Here is an 18,711-nt window from a genome sequence, read left to right on the forward strand (position 1 = left end):
AAACTCTGGAGGCTCTCGGCTCCCTTTCTGTTGGCTCCCACGGTCCCTCCACGTTATCCTGCATTACAGTAATGTGTGCGGCCTTGTTTGATAGCTCCGGATGAAAGAGTCCTGTCTGGACCCGAGCACGTGCCCTCGTCAGCATCCCGGACATGGTGGGAATGGCATTCAATTAAAAGCAGAATGCCCCCCACCCCTTATTGTGGCTCCTGCACACCCTGCATGCTTTTCAAAACATGAAGCCTCAGCATGGGGAGAGGCTTTATTTGTGTCTATCCCGCCTCTTCCCAGAGCACATTTTGCTCGGATTCAGCAATGCCTTTCTTGAACAGCGAGACACTGGCACGTATATTTTCCACTGTCTTTCCCTCCAAGGAGACCAGTCCCCATACCAGTCCAGTCAAGAACCTCCCCCTAGCTTGCCAAACCAAGTTCACGCCACAGCAGCAGAGGAGAGAGGTCAAAGACACTGCACAGGGCTCTGGGGTTCAGACGTCCCTTCCTTTTGGAAAGGCAAGTGGCCCGTGAGGCCGGGAGCGCAGGACGGGTGAGCTCGGCAGACCTGTCAGCTTCAGCTCCGAAAGCCGCCCTTAACGACGTGCTTGGAGCACAGTACCCGCGAGACTTTTCAGAGAAGGTCGATATTTTTTTAATTGTAGGAAGAATGAAAACTCACTCAAACTACCAAGCAGATGTACCGATCGAGATGTTTCTCCTTTTCTCTGCGAGCACCCTCGTACCAGCCTTTCAAAGTGACAAGAAAACCGGGAGAATGCAGGACTCTGGGCAAAGTACAGACCACAAGAGAATAGAGCTGTTGCAAGCCCCGATCTCAATACTCTCTCACTTTGTACTAATAGTTACTCGAGACCTCCAGTCCATCTGTCCCATCTGTCATAACTATTCGGAATATTGCCCGACAACGGATGATACGAATTTGGGATTAGAAAAACACGATACGCTCGCTTACAACACCATCTCCTGACTTTTCCGAGTCTCAGAGGAAGCAGGATGCAGGAGAGAGCACCACGTACCAGACACGCCACCGTATGTGGTCCGCTTCCCCATGCCCACTGCCGGCCAGGGCACGCCGTCAGCATTGAGGCCCATCAGACCCGAGACAGTGTTGGTAGCTGTGACGCCGTCTGCACCGCCTGTGAAACACACATCAACAATTCCCTACAGTTCATAAGGGGCCAAATCCTTTCCCATTCCAACCCACACTGCCCAAGAAAATCTTACTACACTTTAAGAACGTTTCCTCCCTCAATTATCTCAACCAGTTTGACTCCTACAACGATGTTTAAAATGCAAGGAATAAAAGCAAAGGTTTACTTGCTGCCACTCCCTTTGTTCAATTATGATGCAAAATTTGATTCCAAAAGCATTTTTTGTTTTTACTTTGTGCTATTTTTCAAGTAATTGACAATGTCTTTGCCAACCAGGAATCAATTCTCATGCATGGAGCACACATCAGTATAGTTTTTAAAACCATGTGCTGACTACGTGATTTACGTATTCAACAGATATTTGCTGAGCATGTGTTTAAGGCAGTGTGCCAGGCTTGACCAAATATTAAAAGAAATAAAACGTCATTGCCGTTGGATTGATTCCCGACTCTTAACAACCCTATGGGACGAGTAGAATTGCAGCCTGGGGTCTCCAAAGGTGACTCTCTATGGGAGCTGACGGCCACATCTCTCTCTCATGGCATCCCTGATAGGCTCAAATGGTTGACCTTAAGGTCTTTATCAATGCACCGCCAATGTTCTATCAAATACAAAGGGAGCCTATCATCAATTTCACATTGAGGAAGCTGCTGTGCTTCACTTCATTAAACATTTCGAACGCTACTATAGAGAAATTGTTACACTATGAGGCCATTTATTTTACAGGGAATCATGCTGCATTGGCTGTGTGGATTCTGCCCCCCGCCCATGTAATCCTTTGTGTATGAAACAGGAGCTTGTGTAAAAAAATTATAAAGATTCTTGTGTTTTCAAGTCCAAATCTGGGGTCCATGTCCTAGCTTGAGTCCAGATATGAATCAGATGAAATTGTGTGTTCAATTATACATTTCTTAAGCTATGAACAATTAAACACAATCCTGTCTATGGAGCGACGCTTGCTCTCTCAAGGCCATCGAGTCTGAGTCCACGTTTCTGTAACGGAGGACCTGCTGGGGACGTGGTCCTTACCTTCCTTTGCAGCTCTTGCGATGCTTACGATGTCAGTGACATTTGGGGTCAATTTGGCAAAAAAAGGAACTCGAACAGCTTGCCTAACCCAACGACAGATGTTCCGCACCAGCTCTGGATCCTGTTCAAACAGGTCAGTTAAATATAGAACATAATTAAAGATTTGTGACCAGAATGTGTACCAGGACAACAGCAGAGCTGCAGACGTGCAAGACAAATGTAACTTGACAATGAGCTACAGGATCTATTTCTCAACTTCTTCCTCAGTATTACACCCAGACTCATTAGGGATCGAAGGTTAACACACATCAAGGGGACTGAAAATTCATCACATAAAGGTTAAATTCCTCAAGGGAATCTTTGGAAATAAAATTACAAAGAACCAAAGGAAAAAAGTATTTCTTACTTCCAGTTAAATAATAGCAAGGACAGAACACAAACTTCTGTTGGTCTGTTCAACATTGTCGGATTTTGGGTAACATCACTGGTTTGAACTTAATTTCAAAACAAAGAAAAGAAAACCAGCAATCCAGCCCCTCGTGCCTGCTTTAACTCTGACCTGGTACGATCGTTATTCGAAGACTTCATTTTCCAAAGTGTGCTCCAAGGAAACTCCAGGTTTGCCTTAATAGTCAATATCAACGGGGTAGGGACTCTATGGAAATCGGGAACCCTGCAGCCTTGGATTATGCATGGACTACTCGGTAACTTCAACTTACTTTTGTAAATGGCACTAAGACCTGTGAAGCATTTTCCCACACTTATCGACTTCAGAGAATTGATCAAAAGGACAAAAATGAAACAAAATACCAAGTGCTCATTTTTTAAAAAAAGGGATAAACGTTTTCTTGCACTTGTTTCTTGTGATTTTTCAAGCTTCTATTTCCCCATGGGACAAGTATCATTTAGAGGGAAATCACCTCTCCTTTTCCACTGGAAATAACAGCTGTAGTAATGTTCTTTGATTTCAACACACACACAATAGGCCTTTTTTCTCTCTCCATTACTCTCAGTGCACAATTTATTCTGACAGATACTGATAATGTGCTTTGATAAATTACCTTAAAATATGCAATAGCAATTCATTATAGAACAGGGAAATATTATCTTAGCAAGTTAAAATGTTTTTTGAATAAAAGAAATACCTAGAAAAAGATAGACGTATATTGAAACTATAAAGTGGTAGGCAAGTATGTCATTTGTGATTAGTATTTTTATATGTAAGGAGGCTGCTCTTGGCATTTTAACCTTTAAAATCCTGAGATGAAATTTCTAATGTTATAACCTTTAGAAAGAACCTTTTCATTTAGGTTTAATGTGGTTTGATCCTTCATTCTGCATTCTAAAAGTTTGCATTTATGTGCTAAGGTACTGCAGTGAGGTAATTTCTATTGATTGTTATCGTCTCTATTCAGCACAACTTAATTTTAACAAGAAATATTTGGCTTGGCTTGTTCTCTTTTCAGAACGGTAATTTCTTCATTAAACATAAATATTAAAAAGCACTATATGGAATGCTCTATGGGGCATCTGTGCATTATGAATAGTAAAATCTGGAGACTTAGCTGTACAAATTCTAACTCATGAAAATGGAGATATACCCCTGCCCATGCAACGTTCATGAAATATTTATAACCATTGCATTGGCATTATGAAGGCAGTTGCATCTTTGTGACTTTCATTTTTAAGTTATGAATTTCCATAGGACTTAGCCTAGAAATGACAGTAACTCTGGATGATATGAATTGCATGTCCTTTGTGAAAGTTCTCTTTAAGGAGAATTTGACAATAATTTAATGATCCCTTGAAATGAATGGAGGATGGCTGTTAAGAATCACTGGAACAAATTTCAAATATTATTTGGTTCTATTAAATGCTAATACTTTGATATAAACTTCTAAGTGGCTTTCAATACTATTGAGTAATGTGTCTTCATAATTTACCTCAAACATTTATCAGGTCACTTTTCTGTTGATTTTTCATTTTATCTACTAGACTAGTTTAATGAATCTCTTTTTGCATGTTTTTTTAAATTCCATCTCCTAATTTATTTATTTTTAATCATTTTATTGGGGGCTCGTACAACTCTTATCGCAATCCATGGATCCATGCCTCCATTGTGTTGAGCACATTTGCACATTTGTTTTCATCATCATTCTCAAAACATTTTCTTTCTACTTGAGCTCTTGATATCAGCTACTATTTGGAATTTGCTCGATATTTTCCAGGTTGGCTTTTTTAAATCCAACTCCTTGTATACTGTTATTTACTAGAATTAAGTGTCTATTTCAAGAGATCATAATTATACAGTCTATGATCATCAATTGGTTGAATTCTGAGTAGCCAGTTTATGGAAGCACACCAGTGCTGAGATGCTTCCACTGCTGCTGAATTTTACGTGCTGACCTGTGATCTTTCTTCATTCAACATCATTACATGTGTTTCATGGGCCTGAAGAGGACCTTATGTATCGGTATCAGACATATGGGCTAATATCAGACTTATGGACTTTATCTGAATTGGGCTGGGATGTTTTCTCAATATTCCACTGCTCTTGCATATAAACCTCTTTCCTATTCACATACGAGTCTCTATGGATTTGTTTCCCTAGTCTATCCGGACTAACACACTCATGGAAGCAGCAATCAAGAAATCAAGTAACACATTGCATTTGACAAATCTACAAAAGATTTCTTTAAAGTGATCAAGTGCAAAGCTGTAGCAGGCCTAAGATATTTCTGATGACCTCACTTGCATGTGAACACTGGGAAATGAACATGGAACAATGCATTGTAATTATGAGGTGATATAGACAATTTTGTATGCCATAGTCTTCCAAAGCACACAAATCTGTTTTAGAAAACAGTACAGGCAAATCCCTCCTTAGCAGTGACGATGAGTCTTCACCTCATGTACTTTGAACTTGAAAGGAAGGTTCAGTCCGTGGGAAACTACTTTAGGCTTGGCAAGGTGGAGGGCCAGTGAACAAGAAGAAGCACTTCAATGAGATGGATTGGCCTAGTAGCTGCAACACTGGAGTCAGAATGACTTTAAGAGCACAAAGAACATCAGCTACATGACTTTCAAGACAACAGGAATGCCCTAAGGTTACTTCTACTTTGGAAGAAGTACGAGGGGGTACCTCTTCCCTAAAATACATTTTTTTCAAAGCTATGTATTTTGTGTGTGTGTGTACAAAACAACCTTGACACCTTCAAAGTATTCTCATGACACTTAATACATTTGGTAAATCTGCAATTCCATTCTTGGAAACATTTTTCAAACTCATCAGTTTGGATGGCTGACAGCATCTCCCCTATTTATTTTCTTCACCTCTTCTATGTCATCAAATCGCTGTCCTTTCATGTCTCTCTTCATTCACAGAAACAAAAATAAGTCGCACGGAGTGAGGTTAGGTGAGTTAGTGCATCGGGCAACAGAGGCGTGCTGCTTTCTGGCCAACACTGCCTCACTGAGATGGCTGCGTGAGCAGGTGCATTGTCAGGCTTGCAAACCCAGTCTCCCATCTGCCACAAACCAGGCCTTTTGGGGGGCACATACTGTTATGCTATCTTTTCAGAACCTCTCATTGGAAAGCTTGCTTAGCAGTCTCACCTGGTCGAACGAACTCCAAATGCACCTGTGAGTTGACATGTTTGCCCATTCAAGAAGTTGATGAATGTCCAGAATGAGATTTGTCATCAATTTACACTTCACTATTTTTTAAATGAAAAAAAAACACTCATACACTTGAGTTTCTCCATAACACTGTCCTTGTAAGCTGTGTTCAATATCACAACAGTTTCTGACCCATTTTCCTAAGCAGGAAACAAAATTTCACAGCCTCACGCTGTTCTCTTAAATCACAAAAAACTTGATTTGAGCGAAACTTTGATGAAAAAATTCAGCGGCCAGACAAAACCTTCCCAGGTGATGCACTAACTTAGAGCAAGTTGCTTGATGCTCACCTAGCAAGAAAACTGTGTACTATGAAAACTGCTCTGCCCAACACAATTCTGTTTTTTTGTTTTTTTATGGGTTTTTTTTGGGGGGGGGTATCCCCTCATACAGTTAGTATGCTCTATAGGACTGTGGGTAGCAATACATTGTCCAATGAACATTGGTTATATTATTAGGAAAGACCAGTACCTGGAGACAGACATTGTTCTTGGTAATGCAGAGGGTAGTGTACAAAGGGAAAGCCCTCTATGAGATGAACTGATACCGTGACTGCAACATTGGGTTCAAACATAATAACTCTGAAGATGCTACAGTCACGGTAGTGTTTCCTTCTATCATAGGAGGAGTTGGAAGCGACTAGACAACACCTAACAACAATGACCACAAAGAGCACTGTGCCAGGGTGAGACTTCCAATTGTAAATGGAATTTTCAACAATTATTTAAGGCGTCATATTTCATTTTCCTCGATGCCTTTTGCAAAGCAGCAGTCCAGTGTCACCTTTAGAACTGGTGTCACTCAGTTGGATAACCCATGTACTAACCCCACGAACCTCTGCTATCATGCTGAACAGAGTCTTATCACTGTTTCGTATCAAGTTTAATCATAGAATAATGTGTCATAAATAGTGTGCAAAATGGATTAAGTGTAACAACCCTTAAGCTACATGACTACTAACAACAAAACTGTTTTGTAAGAGATTTCTATATTGAATTAATTGCAATCGTAAGTGAGCAGATGTCTTGTGCATTTTCTCCTTTCTGCTTAGTTACTCCCTAATCTTCAAAGTAAGTTATTGATATCAGTTCACAAATACTGGTTACCACAGTATGATAGGGAAACACCAGAAACGTTGACCCAATCGGTGACGACAGAACCCCTGGCAGCGACCGAGAAACATGAGACAATAGTGTGGCTCGTGGCACATCCAGACATACCCGCACGATTTGAACAGCAAGCAAAGATCACAGGGCCGACTTGTGAATGTAGTGCTGAGTTGATCACAAGCTATGCTACATGGTCCATTGAAGAGCAAGGACAGCTTGGGATACAACTCATTAGAGAATCTCAAAAGGAAATCAGCCTAGAGATTTAGCCTTGTAGGTATATCAACGCATGCATACTGTGTACTTTGGGCTGACAAAACCGGTGTTTAATGTGGTAAGTAACTGCAGGGATATTTAAATAATAATGTAAAAAGCCACCAGAAACAGCGAACGGATAATTTTTCAGACCACTCTGGTGGTGTCGCTCTATCTGGTGGTGTCCCCTGGAAAGTCCGCACACTCTCTGTGTTTCCCCTTTGCCCCGATGCCCATCCCGCCACCACTCTCGAACAAGCACTGGGTAATGATACGGTGAAACTGTCCTGATAAGCTTCCATTACAAGTGAAATTTTTGACTGGAAGAAACATTTCTGTTCAAATTACCTGGTAATTTCACTCTTCCAATTCTTTTCAAAATGGATTTCTTAGAAGCTGGCATTTCAATGACTCCAATGAAAAATATTCACCAGTTATAAAACGTTTTCCACGAAAGAACTCCCAAATCTTAATTCACTGACATGCCAAGAGGGGGCTGACACTTTTATTAGGTCCACTTTTCTGATAGAGAGCCTTGAGTTTCAGATTATTCTGTGTATCAATTTCTCCTTCTTAATTTTCTTTCCTATTATCATGTCCCAAACCCTCATTCTCCTTACAAACTTGCTCCCCAAAGTGAAATCCAGCCATCAATTGTAAACTAGAACTGCGAAAGGCAGCTACTTCATGTCTATATAGCAGATTGTGTGTAACTTCACAGACATAGGTACAAGCAATGCATTTGTCATTCCACGTCAAATGGGACAGAGTTAGTTATTGTAGGGGCAATTTTTAGTAAATGGTTAAAAAAAAGTGTCTGGATGGAAATGTTACAAGGTAACATGTGTGTTGACACGTGCCTGTCCCTCCTGCATCAGTTTTCTGGCCCTACATAGTACAATGGTGGTATGACCACTTTGGAAAATATGCTGGCGTTTTCTTTAAAAGTTAACATGCACGTAACAATAAATCCATTTCAGTCTTAATTATATACCCAGAAGAAATGAAAAATACACTCATACAACAGCTTGCAAATGAATGCTCATAGCAAATTTGTTTCCCTCAAAAGAGTAAAATGTTGATACAACCAAACTATCCATCAATAGGTGAATGCATAAAGAAATGTGGCTTATCCACACAATGGAGTACCATGCAGCATTAAACATAAACAGACTACTGAATAACATAGAAATTTGTAGTATTTAAAAAATAAGAGCCACACCAACATCAGTGACCAAAGAATTACAGGTCATATAATCTGAAGTTGAATGAGGGAATAGTTTCCATGCCTCCACTGTGAGATTGTGGTAGGTAGAAGGCTTTGGATGGCAGTGGAAGCCCCCAGAAATGTACTTGTGAGATCTTCACAGGGAATAAGCCACTACTATCATGGGTAGTGATTTTCCACTACCCATAATAGAGGATGGGAAAAAACTGGTTACCAAAAGTGGTGCCTGGGAGAGATGACTAGAAGATATGGAAATGATAACGCTGCCTCGAACAGTTAAATCCTTGTCAGTTGACGCTCGCCTCCCCTCCGATGCACATTGGACCTGATTTGTTTTTCAACATTTCTGTGTGTGTGTGTTTCCATATTGGGGCTTATCTCAGATGTATTTTGTCATTGGGGTAACCCTCTGGAATTTTTGGTATAAGATTTTATGCTTTTCAGTATATGAAATCTAAGATTGATGAACTTATAGAGATAGAAACTGGGGTGGTGGTGAAGTGGAGCTGATATTAAAGAGTTCAAGAAGGAAAATAATGTTTTGAAATTGACTGTGGTAGCAATTGTATAATACTGCTTGATGTGACTGAACTATGGAATGATATGATTATTTACAGAAGCCAATATATGTGCCAAATTCCATCATACATATTCAGAAATAGTCTGAAATGCTAGAATTTTATCAGGATCTTTGAAGTGTGCTATTACAAATAACAAAGGCCTTGAATTTGGTCTCAGATATGGAATATTATTTATATTTAAATAAAAAGGCGCTAATATCATTCATCATTTAAAAAGGGTACTACCCCGATTTTGCTTATTAATGAGGCCATGCAGTATAACCTGGAAAATCCCAAGATTTGAAGACACAGGCTAGGCATAAGCTTTGCTGACACCCCCAGTGAATAATTGTGGACCAGCTGACCCAAACTGAACCCCAGCAGGTTTCCCAAACAGTGCTCAGACACGTTATGCAGACTCTAGCGGATCATGAAGTGCAGGCCTTTGCTCGCACTGCCATGTGTGGATTCATTTGAGAGAAAGGCAAGTGAGCATTTAAGTGTATAATAAGGCTTTTAAAAAAATTATTTTCAGACTTCAGGCAGCTTGGCATTTGTTTTCTTAATGCAAAGCATTAGTGCAAACAGTGTAACAATTGATATTTTATATATCTGCTGGTCTGTTTACGCAGCCTGTATTTTCAAGGACTAGAGTTAGAAAACAAAAAACGCACAAACCCTCCCTATCTTTATAATCCCGTATTGGTGTGAATGATTCACCAGCACAGGGAGGAGGCTGGTGTGAAACAGCATTCCACCTTGCAGCACCCACTCTGCTGATATGTTTAGGAAGAAGAGCGTCTAGGGAAGTCACGCCCACATCCTGGGAACTGTATGAAATCCAAGCAAAAAGGAATTACCTACCGCGGAGGCAATTTTAAACAGCGCGGCAGAGCAACCCCCTCTCCCTGAACAATGAGTCATTTCAGTTAAGGGGAACTCGTCCATGTCCAGTCGGGACAGTTCCTGAACGGATTTGTTCCTGCTGCTGCTGCTGCTCTTAGAGCTAGAAAATACTATCTAGACCCCTCCCCTTTCCATTTTCCTGTTTGGGGCCAGTTTTATGGACTGGTTTCCCTCTTTGAGTTGAAATGGATTGAGAGATACTAGAAGTGGGTGACTGTGAGGAAACATTTTGTGTGAAATATGAGAAGATATAACAATTGTTTTTAATAAGTGTAATATTCATGGGTGCTAGCTTTAACCTGAAATGTAAGCAGTATTGAAACTGACTTGATCATTATCCATTTACTTACACTTCTTATAATAATCCATATCATAAAATTAATATAGAGAGAAGGTAGATAGATAGATGATAGCTAGCAAGTAAGACAGAGAGATAGTGAGACAGGTGTGTATACACGATACAGATGAGGAGAAATGAGGTTCTCTATTTTGAAAATGTTCAGGCGTCAAGCAAAGGAAGCATAGTGAGGCTGCGTCCAGAGTTGGGCTCACTGCAGGGCGAAGTGCAGACGTAAGAAAGTGTGCGAAACGCTTCGGCAAAGGAAAACCAAGTCCTAGAGGGATATTCCCCATGTCCTTGTAGCTATGATCCACCAGTGAGGCCAGGGCCCAGGCCCAACTCGAGTTCTTTCTTTCAAGTGGGTTGTCCTATTTCAAGCACAAGAAACTGAAAGTTTCTTCCCTGGCCTGTGAAGGTTGAGGAGGGTCTTCTTCCTCCATTGCATCATTTTCCATTATACTAATATGGTCTTATCCTTAACACCTTAAAATAATACATAAAAAGGTTTTAGGAATATATATGTAAACTCCCAGGATAATTCATGGAAAGTTTAGGGTGCTGAATATTGTTATACATGCAAATATCTATGAAGCAGATATTTATCCAAGTTTATATTATGGAATAAAAATAGCCAAGTTGTACATTATCATAAATAACTATTTTTACCTTAGTATTTATTAGCTATACACTATTTAATTATATTGGTAAGTGCATGAATTTACATATATTGAATATGTGAATCTTACTACTTAATGTAAACTAATAAAAGTTTAATATTCCTACTTGCCTGTAGCATTTAGGTAAGCTCTCAAAATTTGTGTTTTTCATTTCAACAAATCTAGCTTTCTCATTTGAAAGTTGCAGAAACTAGTTTTAGAAAACCAGCAGCTTTTCAGAGGTCACAGGAAAAGTTAACAACAATTGCCAACAAATTACTTGTATGTTAGACAGGGTTCTCTAGAGTAACAAAGCCATGACACATGATTTTAACTATATTTATACAGATATAGTGAATATATATATATATACAAAATAAAATAGCTAATTAGTCTATAGAGCAGTACAAAAGGCTCAGTGCAACTCGCTTCTGTGAGAAAGCTAATACACTGACAGCCCTTCAAGTCTCAAAGGTGACTGAATACAAGTCAAAGAAGCAGACAGCCGAGTCCTCTATAGAGCAATTCAGGCACTCCAGCCACTGGCAGCAAACAACCAGGCAGATCACCAGCAGTCAGCCAGGTAACAGGGTCCGACTGTCCCCAGCTCAAGCGATGTATATTCCAGTAGCGTGGCGAAGCAGGTCTTGAAGGAACCTCAAACTATAGTGACACAGTCCATGGAGTTAGGTGTCCCACAGGTAGTGTAGCTTGCAAGTTGAGGCAGAGAACCAGCTAAGGCAGCCACTTATTTGTGCCATAATCAAAGAGCAAGAGACAAGAAAGGCGAGTCTTGCTGAGCCATTTATCTCTCTGCCCTTCAATCAATCCCACAGGTGTTCATTGGCCAGGTTGGCAAGTTAACCTACCTTTCACATTCTCAATAAAAATAATAATAACAAAAGGAAAGAAAGAAACTGAAGAGAGCAAATCTGCTTTTATTTCTCAGCATCATTTTTTCTGCCTACATTTCCTTACATTCTCTTTTGTTCCTATTTTGTTTCTCCAGTTCACTTTTCTGCTATGAGCTACTGCAGAATTTCTGAGGGTAACTAAAAAATTAGTGCTTGGAACCAGGATTCCAGTTCATACAGACACAGGTTTGTTCCAAACGAAGTGTGTGCAAATAAGTCTTTGCCATTAGTGGGAGGTTGCGGCCAAGTTAACACAGTAATATACCTGCTTCAGTCTTGTTAGGGTTCCTTCAATTAAAAGAAGGTCCATTCAAAATAGTCGCATCTGAGAGTAGTCTGCTGAACACATTAAATTCAAGCTGAGATCAGTTTAGCAGGTTATGGTGGCTGCTTTGGGGATCCCAAGGCAAAATCTAGGCAGATTTTCTTGAAAGACACCGGAAGATCATGGGGGGTTTTCAGGAAGAAGTATTAAGAGAACTAGAACCGCCTTGGTGAAAAAGGCCAGGAAAATTGCACAGGGGATATTTCACCCCATTGTGACCATGAACTTGCTCATTCCTTGAGGGAAGCAAGGGCTGTCTCAGCAAAATTTTATTTGGAAAACTTAGCCCATCCACCCGACAGCCCTGCTCCTACACAATGCAGACTTCTTTTTATTCTTCAGACTCGAAGACTGCTTAAAAACAACGTAAGTTATGTCCCTTGAAGATGCCCAAACTACCATTGTGATGTGGGGCAAATTAAAGAGCCCAGAACCCTTTGGGCATGTGTTAGGGCCGTGGTTCCCAACCTTCCGAATGCCGTGACCTTAATACAGTTCCTCAAGTTGTGGTGACCACCCCCAAACCATAAAATTATTTTAGTTGCTACTTCATAACTGTCATTTTGCTACTGTTATGAATTGGGCACCCCCTCGGAAAGAGTTGTTCGACCCCCAAAGGGGCCGCGACCCACAGGTTGAGAACTGCGGAGTTAGAAGGAGGGAAGCGGCTTAGAAGTTTGTGGACCAAGATGGAGGCTGTGTCATAAAGCAATAATAGCTTCACGTTTTTGATGAATGTTTCTATGATTTTGTAGTGATACCTTTTGACATATCCTCACAAATGTATGGGAAACTCAAATTCACAGAGTGGATGACTCAATGCTGAAGCTGTAGGGTTTCGTTTTTGCTTTGGTGTGTGTGTTTTTGTTTTGGGTTGTCTAACTCTTGGCTGATTTGTGGGAAATTCTCCCTGTATGAAGGCCTGGTGGGAGAAAGAAGTGCCCCGGATGTAAATCAACGAAGAGCAAGTGTTTCTTCTTTCTACCTTCTGGCAATTGGATGCTTCTGATGGGAACTTTATTTCACAGTAAAAAACAAACCAAAGCAAACAAAACCTAGTTACATCTTACTCGTCATGCTGTGTGATGACAGTGTCTGATGGCAAATCCAGCAGCAACTAGTGCAGACATCAGTCCCAGCATGGGTGGTATCTTTATTTTTCATTTTTTGAGCTTAATAATTTTTTTAATTTAAATCATTTTTTGGGGGGTGTGAACAACTCTTATTGCATTCCATATATATATATCCATTATGTCAAGCACATTTGTATATCTGTTGCCCTCATCATTCTCAAAATATTAGCTCACTACTTGAGCCCTTGGTATCAGCTCCTCATTTTCCTCCTCCCTCCCCCTACGCCCTCCGTCATGAACACTTGATAATTTATAAATTATTGTTATTTTATTGTATCTCCCGACGTCTCCCTTCACTCACTTTACTGTTGTCCATTCACCCAGGGAGGAAGTTATATGTAGATCCTTGTACTTGATTCCCCCTTCCTCCCCTACCTTCCCTCTACCCTCCCGGTTTCACCACTCTCACCATTGGTTCTGAAGGATTCATCAGTCCTGGATTCCCTGTGTTTCCAGTTCCTCTCTGCACCAGTGTACATCCTCTGGTCTAGCCAGGTTTATAAGGCAGAATTAGGATCAGGGTAGTGAAGTGGGAGGAAGCATTTAAGAACTAGAAGAAAGTCACGTGTTTCATCGATGCTACACTGTACCTTGAGTAGGGGCGGTATCTTAACTAGACAATTCTTGCCATCTGTTCTCTACATTCTTTTTGTTATTGTTCATTTGCAACACATGCATCTTCCTGACCACTTTAATTTTATGAGATATCTAGTTTCCTAATGATAAATCTCCTTGTTGCCGTTTTATACCCAGTCTGTTTCTGTTGTTTTCTAGTAATATCTCTCAATGTTCAATGAAACAGTTAGCCAATAATAACTATTCCAGAGTAAAAGTACCACCTAAGTTATTGTACCATACTCTTTATGAGATGCTAGCCTCTGATTGGGTCTGCAGGCATTTGCTTTTTCTCAGAGTATAATTACTAAGTCATCAAACTGTTCCAGGTAGTCAGGACACATGCTTTTGTGATAATTTTTTGGTGTGACACTTCCTCTGGTTAGTTTCTATTGGAAAAGAGATTTGTGCAAAATGAGTATTTAGTCTTTTGGACTATTTAACAAAGAAATTTTTATTTAGCATCTAAAATAACCCTGTTTTATAAAATATGAAAATAGAGAGAATAAGGCATCAACTTTGTCCTCAAACAACTTACGTTCAAGTTATAATACTTAAGCTGCAGAAAAAAGTTTTATTAATACTTTGGGGGCTCTTACATGTCTTATAACACTCCATACAGTCTTCCGTTGTGTTAAGCACATTTCCACATATGCTGATATCATCATTTTCAAAGCATTTTCTTTTTACTTGAGCCCTTGATATCAGCTCCTATTTTGCCTCTCCCTCCCTGCCTGCTCTCCCTCCTGAACCCTTGATAAGTTACAGATTATTATTTTCATAGTTTACATCATCCTCTGCCAACCGTCACCCACTATTCTGTTGTTCATCCTCCTGGGAGGGGGTTATATAGCTGCAGAAATTTTGTCAGGATTAATAAAGTAAATAAGAATTGTCCTTTGGAATCACTATGAGTCTATTCATCTATAACCTGTTTAGCATTTGAATATGTCACGATGAGGTGTCCTCAGATTACTCAAGAGATCCTTGAAGAAGGATGAAATATATATCACCTAGATCCAGCAGCCTGATTTCAGATATATGAAGAGTGGCTACACTTTATTGAAAGATGGAAATGTAAATTGAGAATGGTAATATAGCCTATAAGAAAAGATATCTAAAGGCATTGAAATGAAATTAAAATATGATCTCCTTTTCACTGAATAGCTGCATGATTACCAACTGAACATGGATCATTCATTTATCCCTACCTAACTTTACATAAGTACTTAAAGCCTGCATTATTGATAAAACAGTTGATAAAGCTTACATGGGTAGGAATAATATCTTCAAGATGCAGGGTATACAAAATCATATTAGTACTAAAACAGATGTGTGTTCAGCTTTTCATTATTCAATAAATTTAAAGTACCCAAAGGCCAACTTAAAACTTAGAAACATTTCTTTGACTAAAACAAAATTTACTTGGTAAGACTATGTTATTAATGTCTTGATGCAGTAGTACCTTATTACGTTTTAGAAGGTTTTATTAAGGCAACATTCAGCGCTTCAGAGAGGACTTTACCTTATACCATTCAAGGTCCAGTATTCCTGCGCCTTCACAGTCACCAGCAAAAATCAAAAAGGCTACCCATATAATCCTTGACATCTTGCCTTGATTAATAAAAGACCCAGGAAATCCAAAAGTTATATGTGGACCACTCTTTAAATGGGGCACAAATATCCTCTAAGTGGGCTTCTTTGCCTCTCACTTGCTTTCTTTTCTATGTAACAATTTTGATTGCTCATTAGATAGGGGTTTACATTACAAATCATCAACTTCATATTCCACAGTTTGGACCACTAATCAAATTTTCCAACTTCTTCTTGTGGACTTTTACCTTCCATGGGACCCAAGTTCAGACCCGTTAGCAGTCTTCCTTGTGGCTTTCTCGTGCCCAGTGGCCCCCCACACCCTCGAGAATATTAAACGATCTCTTCCCTTCGGAATTCTTTTTCTTTTATAGCCTTTTAACAGTGGTCTCAGACAATGTTTGTCTTTTTTGTAGCTGGCTAACTTCATTTGCATGTCTGTTTGTTTTTGTGATTCACACACACGGATTCTTCTCCAGTCTTCCATATTCAAAGTCCCACTTTTATGTGCAACTGAGGCGACAGAAAATACTTTCACGTGAGTCAAGCGGCACCCTTTCTTCTGAATACTTCAAAGAGGTCTTGTGCAGCAGACTCTGTTCATAGGCATTGGTTGATCAGGCATGGATTCTTTGACAACTCTAATCTTTTTACATCGATTTTGAAGCTACCTACTGGTCCAGTTGTGAGGGTTTGGTTTTCTTTGCATTGAGTTCAATCCATACGACCGGCTTAACTCCTTACGCCTCATCAGTAAATGTGGCAAGTCCTCCTCATGTTCAGTAAGAAAACTTGTATCCTCTGCCTGTCAAAATGTGTATGTGGTTGCTGTCATTGGGTGCCATCTAGTTGGTTCCGACTCACAGCAGCCCTCCTCTCCAGAGAATGACACACCCCTGGTCTTCGGCCATCCTTCAGTTGTTCTTGTGGAGCGCTCCTTGGTGCAGTGACTGTGTCGGTCTATCTTGTCAAAGGGTTTCTACTTTTGCACAGCCCAGCTCCTTTATCAAACATGACAAACTTCTCCAGAGGCTGGTCTTTCCTGTTAACATGTCCTGAGTACATAAGATGAATCTCACCAGCCTTGCTTCTAAGGACCAGTCTGGCCATATTTCTTCCTAGACATGTGCATAGACACCCTATACGGCAGGCATCCTATACACTGTGACCACTTCATTGGGTTAGCCAAGGCAATACATCTTGAAGGAAATAAATAGTCTCATCTTTTGTCTGGTGGAGTGGGTGATAAGTTTGGATCACAGACCTTGTAGTTAGCAGTGCACCAACTATCCCACAACACCACTGGGGTTTCTTTGAAAGTACAGGGATTTCTAATAACTCAAACACGAACTCCTTGAGAAGTTTAACATTACTATTCCCTCGCATCGTGGTGTTTCTTATTGGTCCAGCTGCAAGGCATTTTGTCTTCATTAAGTTGAGATGTAATCCATTCAGACCTCTTTGATGTTCATTAGTAAGTGTTTGGCAAGAGGTTTGTATAATCTGTTACCGCACATGGTAAGGAGTCTTCCTCTAATCCTGCTGTTTTTCATGTGCTCCTGCTTTGGGGATTACATGCTTAGCATACAAATTGAATAAGTATTGTGAATGGGTACAGCTCTAACTTACACGCTCCCTGATTTCAGAGTACACAGTACCCTCTTGTTCGCACTGAATGAAGTGACTGATCCACGTATAAATTCCACAACAATGCACTAAGTGCTCTGGAATTCTCATTCTTTACAATGTTATCTATCTTTTCTTCCCTCTCTCACCCACATGTCAACTGTCTTTGCATAGTCAATTAAAACACAGATAAACATATTTCTGGTATTGTCTGCTTTTAGCCAAGATACATCTGACATCAGCAGTGATCTCATTGTGTGTCTTTGTCTGATTCCGGTTTGAATTTCTGGCTAGTCCCTATCACTGTACCCTTCTACTATGACAACCATATTTAAATTACCTTCAGTAAAATTGTACTTGCATGTGTTACTAATGATTTTATTCAATGATTTAAATATATTTGCTGGCCCATTCTTTTGAATGGGCCCAGACAGGGCTCTCTTGCCATCAGCACTCAAGGGTCCATCCTACAGTTTCTTGGGACAGATGAGTAAGCACTTCCTGCACTGCATCCGGTGGCTGGAACATTTTCCTTGTGTTCCTCAGTGACTAGGGTTTTGTTTTCCACTTGTGCTTTCAGTGAAGCTTAGACTTCTTTCTCCACAATCATTGTTTGGGGATTATCCACTACTTCCGGAAATAGTTGCAAATTGACCAATTCCTTTGGGTGCGGTGACTCCATATTTCATCCATTTACCTTTGATGATTTCTGCAAATTCTACTTTTTTTGTCCTTAGAAGCCTTCAAAACTGAAACTCAAGGCTTAATTTTATTTCTTGGCTCTTTTAAGCTTGAATCATGCAGAGCATGTTCTCTTGGGGTTATCTGACACCAGTTTTTGCCTGGTTATTATAATGCTTTGCCTCGTCCTTTTGTGCCCCTTTGAAATCTGATCAACTCTTTTATTTCATAATTTCTTCCACTCATTTAATTTACTCTACTAACAAGAACATGTTTCAGAAACATTTGGGACATCCCTTTTGGTCTTTTATATTTTTCTTTTCTTTGTGTGTGAGGTTTTTGGTGATAGTCTGTGCTACAGTGCGGTCGTGGGCTTGTTCTGAGAGATGATCTTGAGCATCTCCATTGTGTGTTTCCACAGATGTGGTTGATTTGATTCCTGTGTGTTCCATCTTGAAAGTACATATGCATTGCTGTAACTCATATTGCTAAAATAAAGGGATATTTTCCATAATAAATCATTGGGCTTGTATAATTCTATCATGTAAACTCTTGTGCTGTTTCATATTGCAAGCTCTATTTTCCAACTAATGCTCCTTTTTCTCTTTTTCCAACTTTTCATTTCAATTACTATTCATTGTCACTAATCTTGAATATATGTTTGATCAATTATTTTAGAATGCATCACTTTCCTTTCTTCATCTTTAGCATTAGTGTTTGATGTGTTTGAATAAGATCCATATTAAACGTCTCCCTTGTAGGCATGATGGACATTATCCTATCACTAACAGCATTGTACTCCAGGTTAGCTCTCAGATTATTCTTTTACGTGAGGAATACAACACAATTCCAATTCAAGTTGTCATTCCAGGAGTAGGAGACCATATAGTTGTC

The 18,711-nt window shown here is 39.9% G+C and overlaps 1 protein-coding gene across 1 annotated transcript in view; it reads right to left on the reverse strand.

Moving 5' to 3' along the window:
- The window catches only part of DPYD (dihydropyrimidine dehydrogenase), a 1,117,227-nt gene that overhangs the window by 335,856 nt on the left and 762,660 nt on the right, over positions 1-18,711 (reverse strand). Inside the window, exons 17-18 of the mRNA XM_075558725.1 lie at positions 2,199-2,319; positions 1,035-1,154 (exon numbers count right to left, since the gene is read on the reverse strand). Coding sequence (XP_075414840.1) covers positions 1,035-1,154; positions 2,199-2,319 — 241 coding nt within the window. The remainder of the gene's footprint in view (positions 1-1,034; positions 1,155-2,198; positions 2,320-18,711) is intronic.

Source organism: Tenrec ecaudatus, chromosome 1 (assembly GCF_050624435.1).
Source record: "Tenrec ecaudatus isolate mTenEca1 chromosome 1, mTenEca1.hap1, whole genome shotgun sequence".
Lineage (NCBI taxonomy): Eukaryota > Metazoa > Chordata > Mammalia > Afrosoricida > Tenrecidae > Tenrec > Tenrec ecaudatus.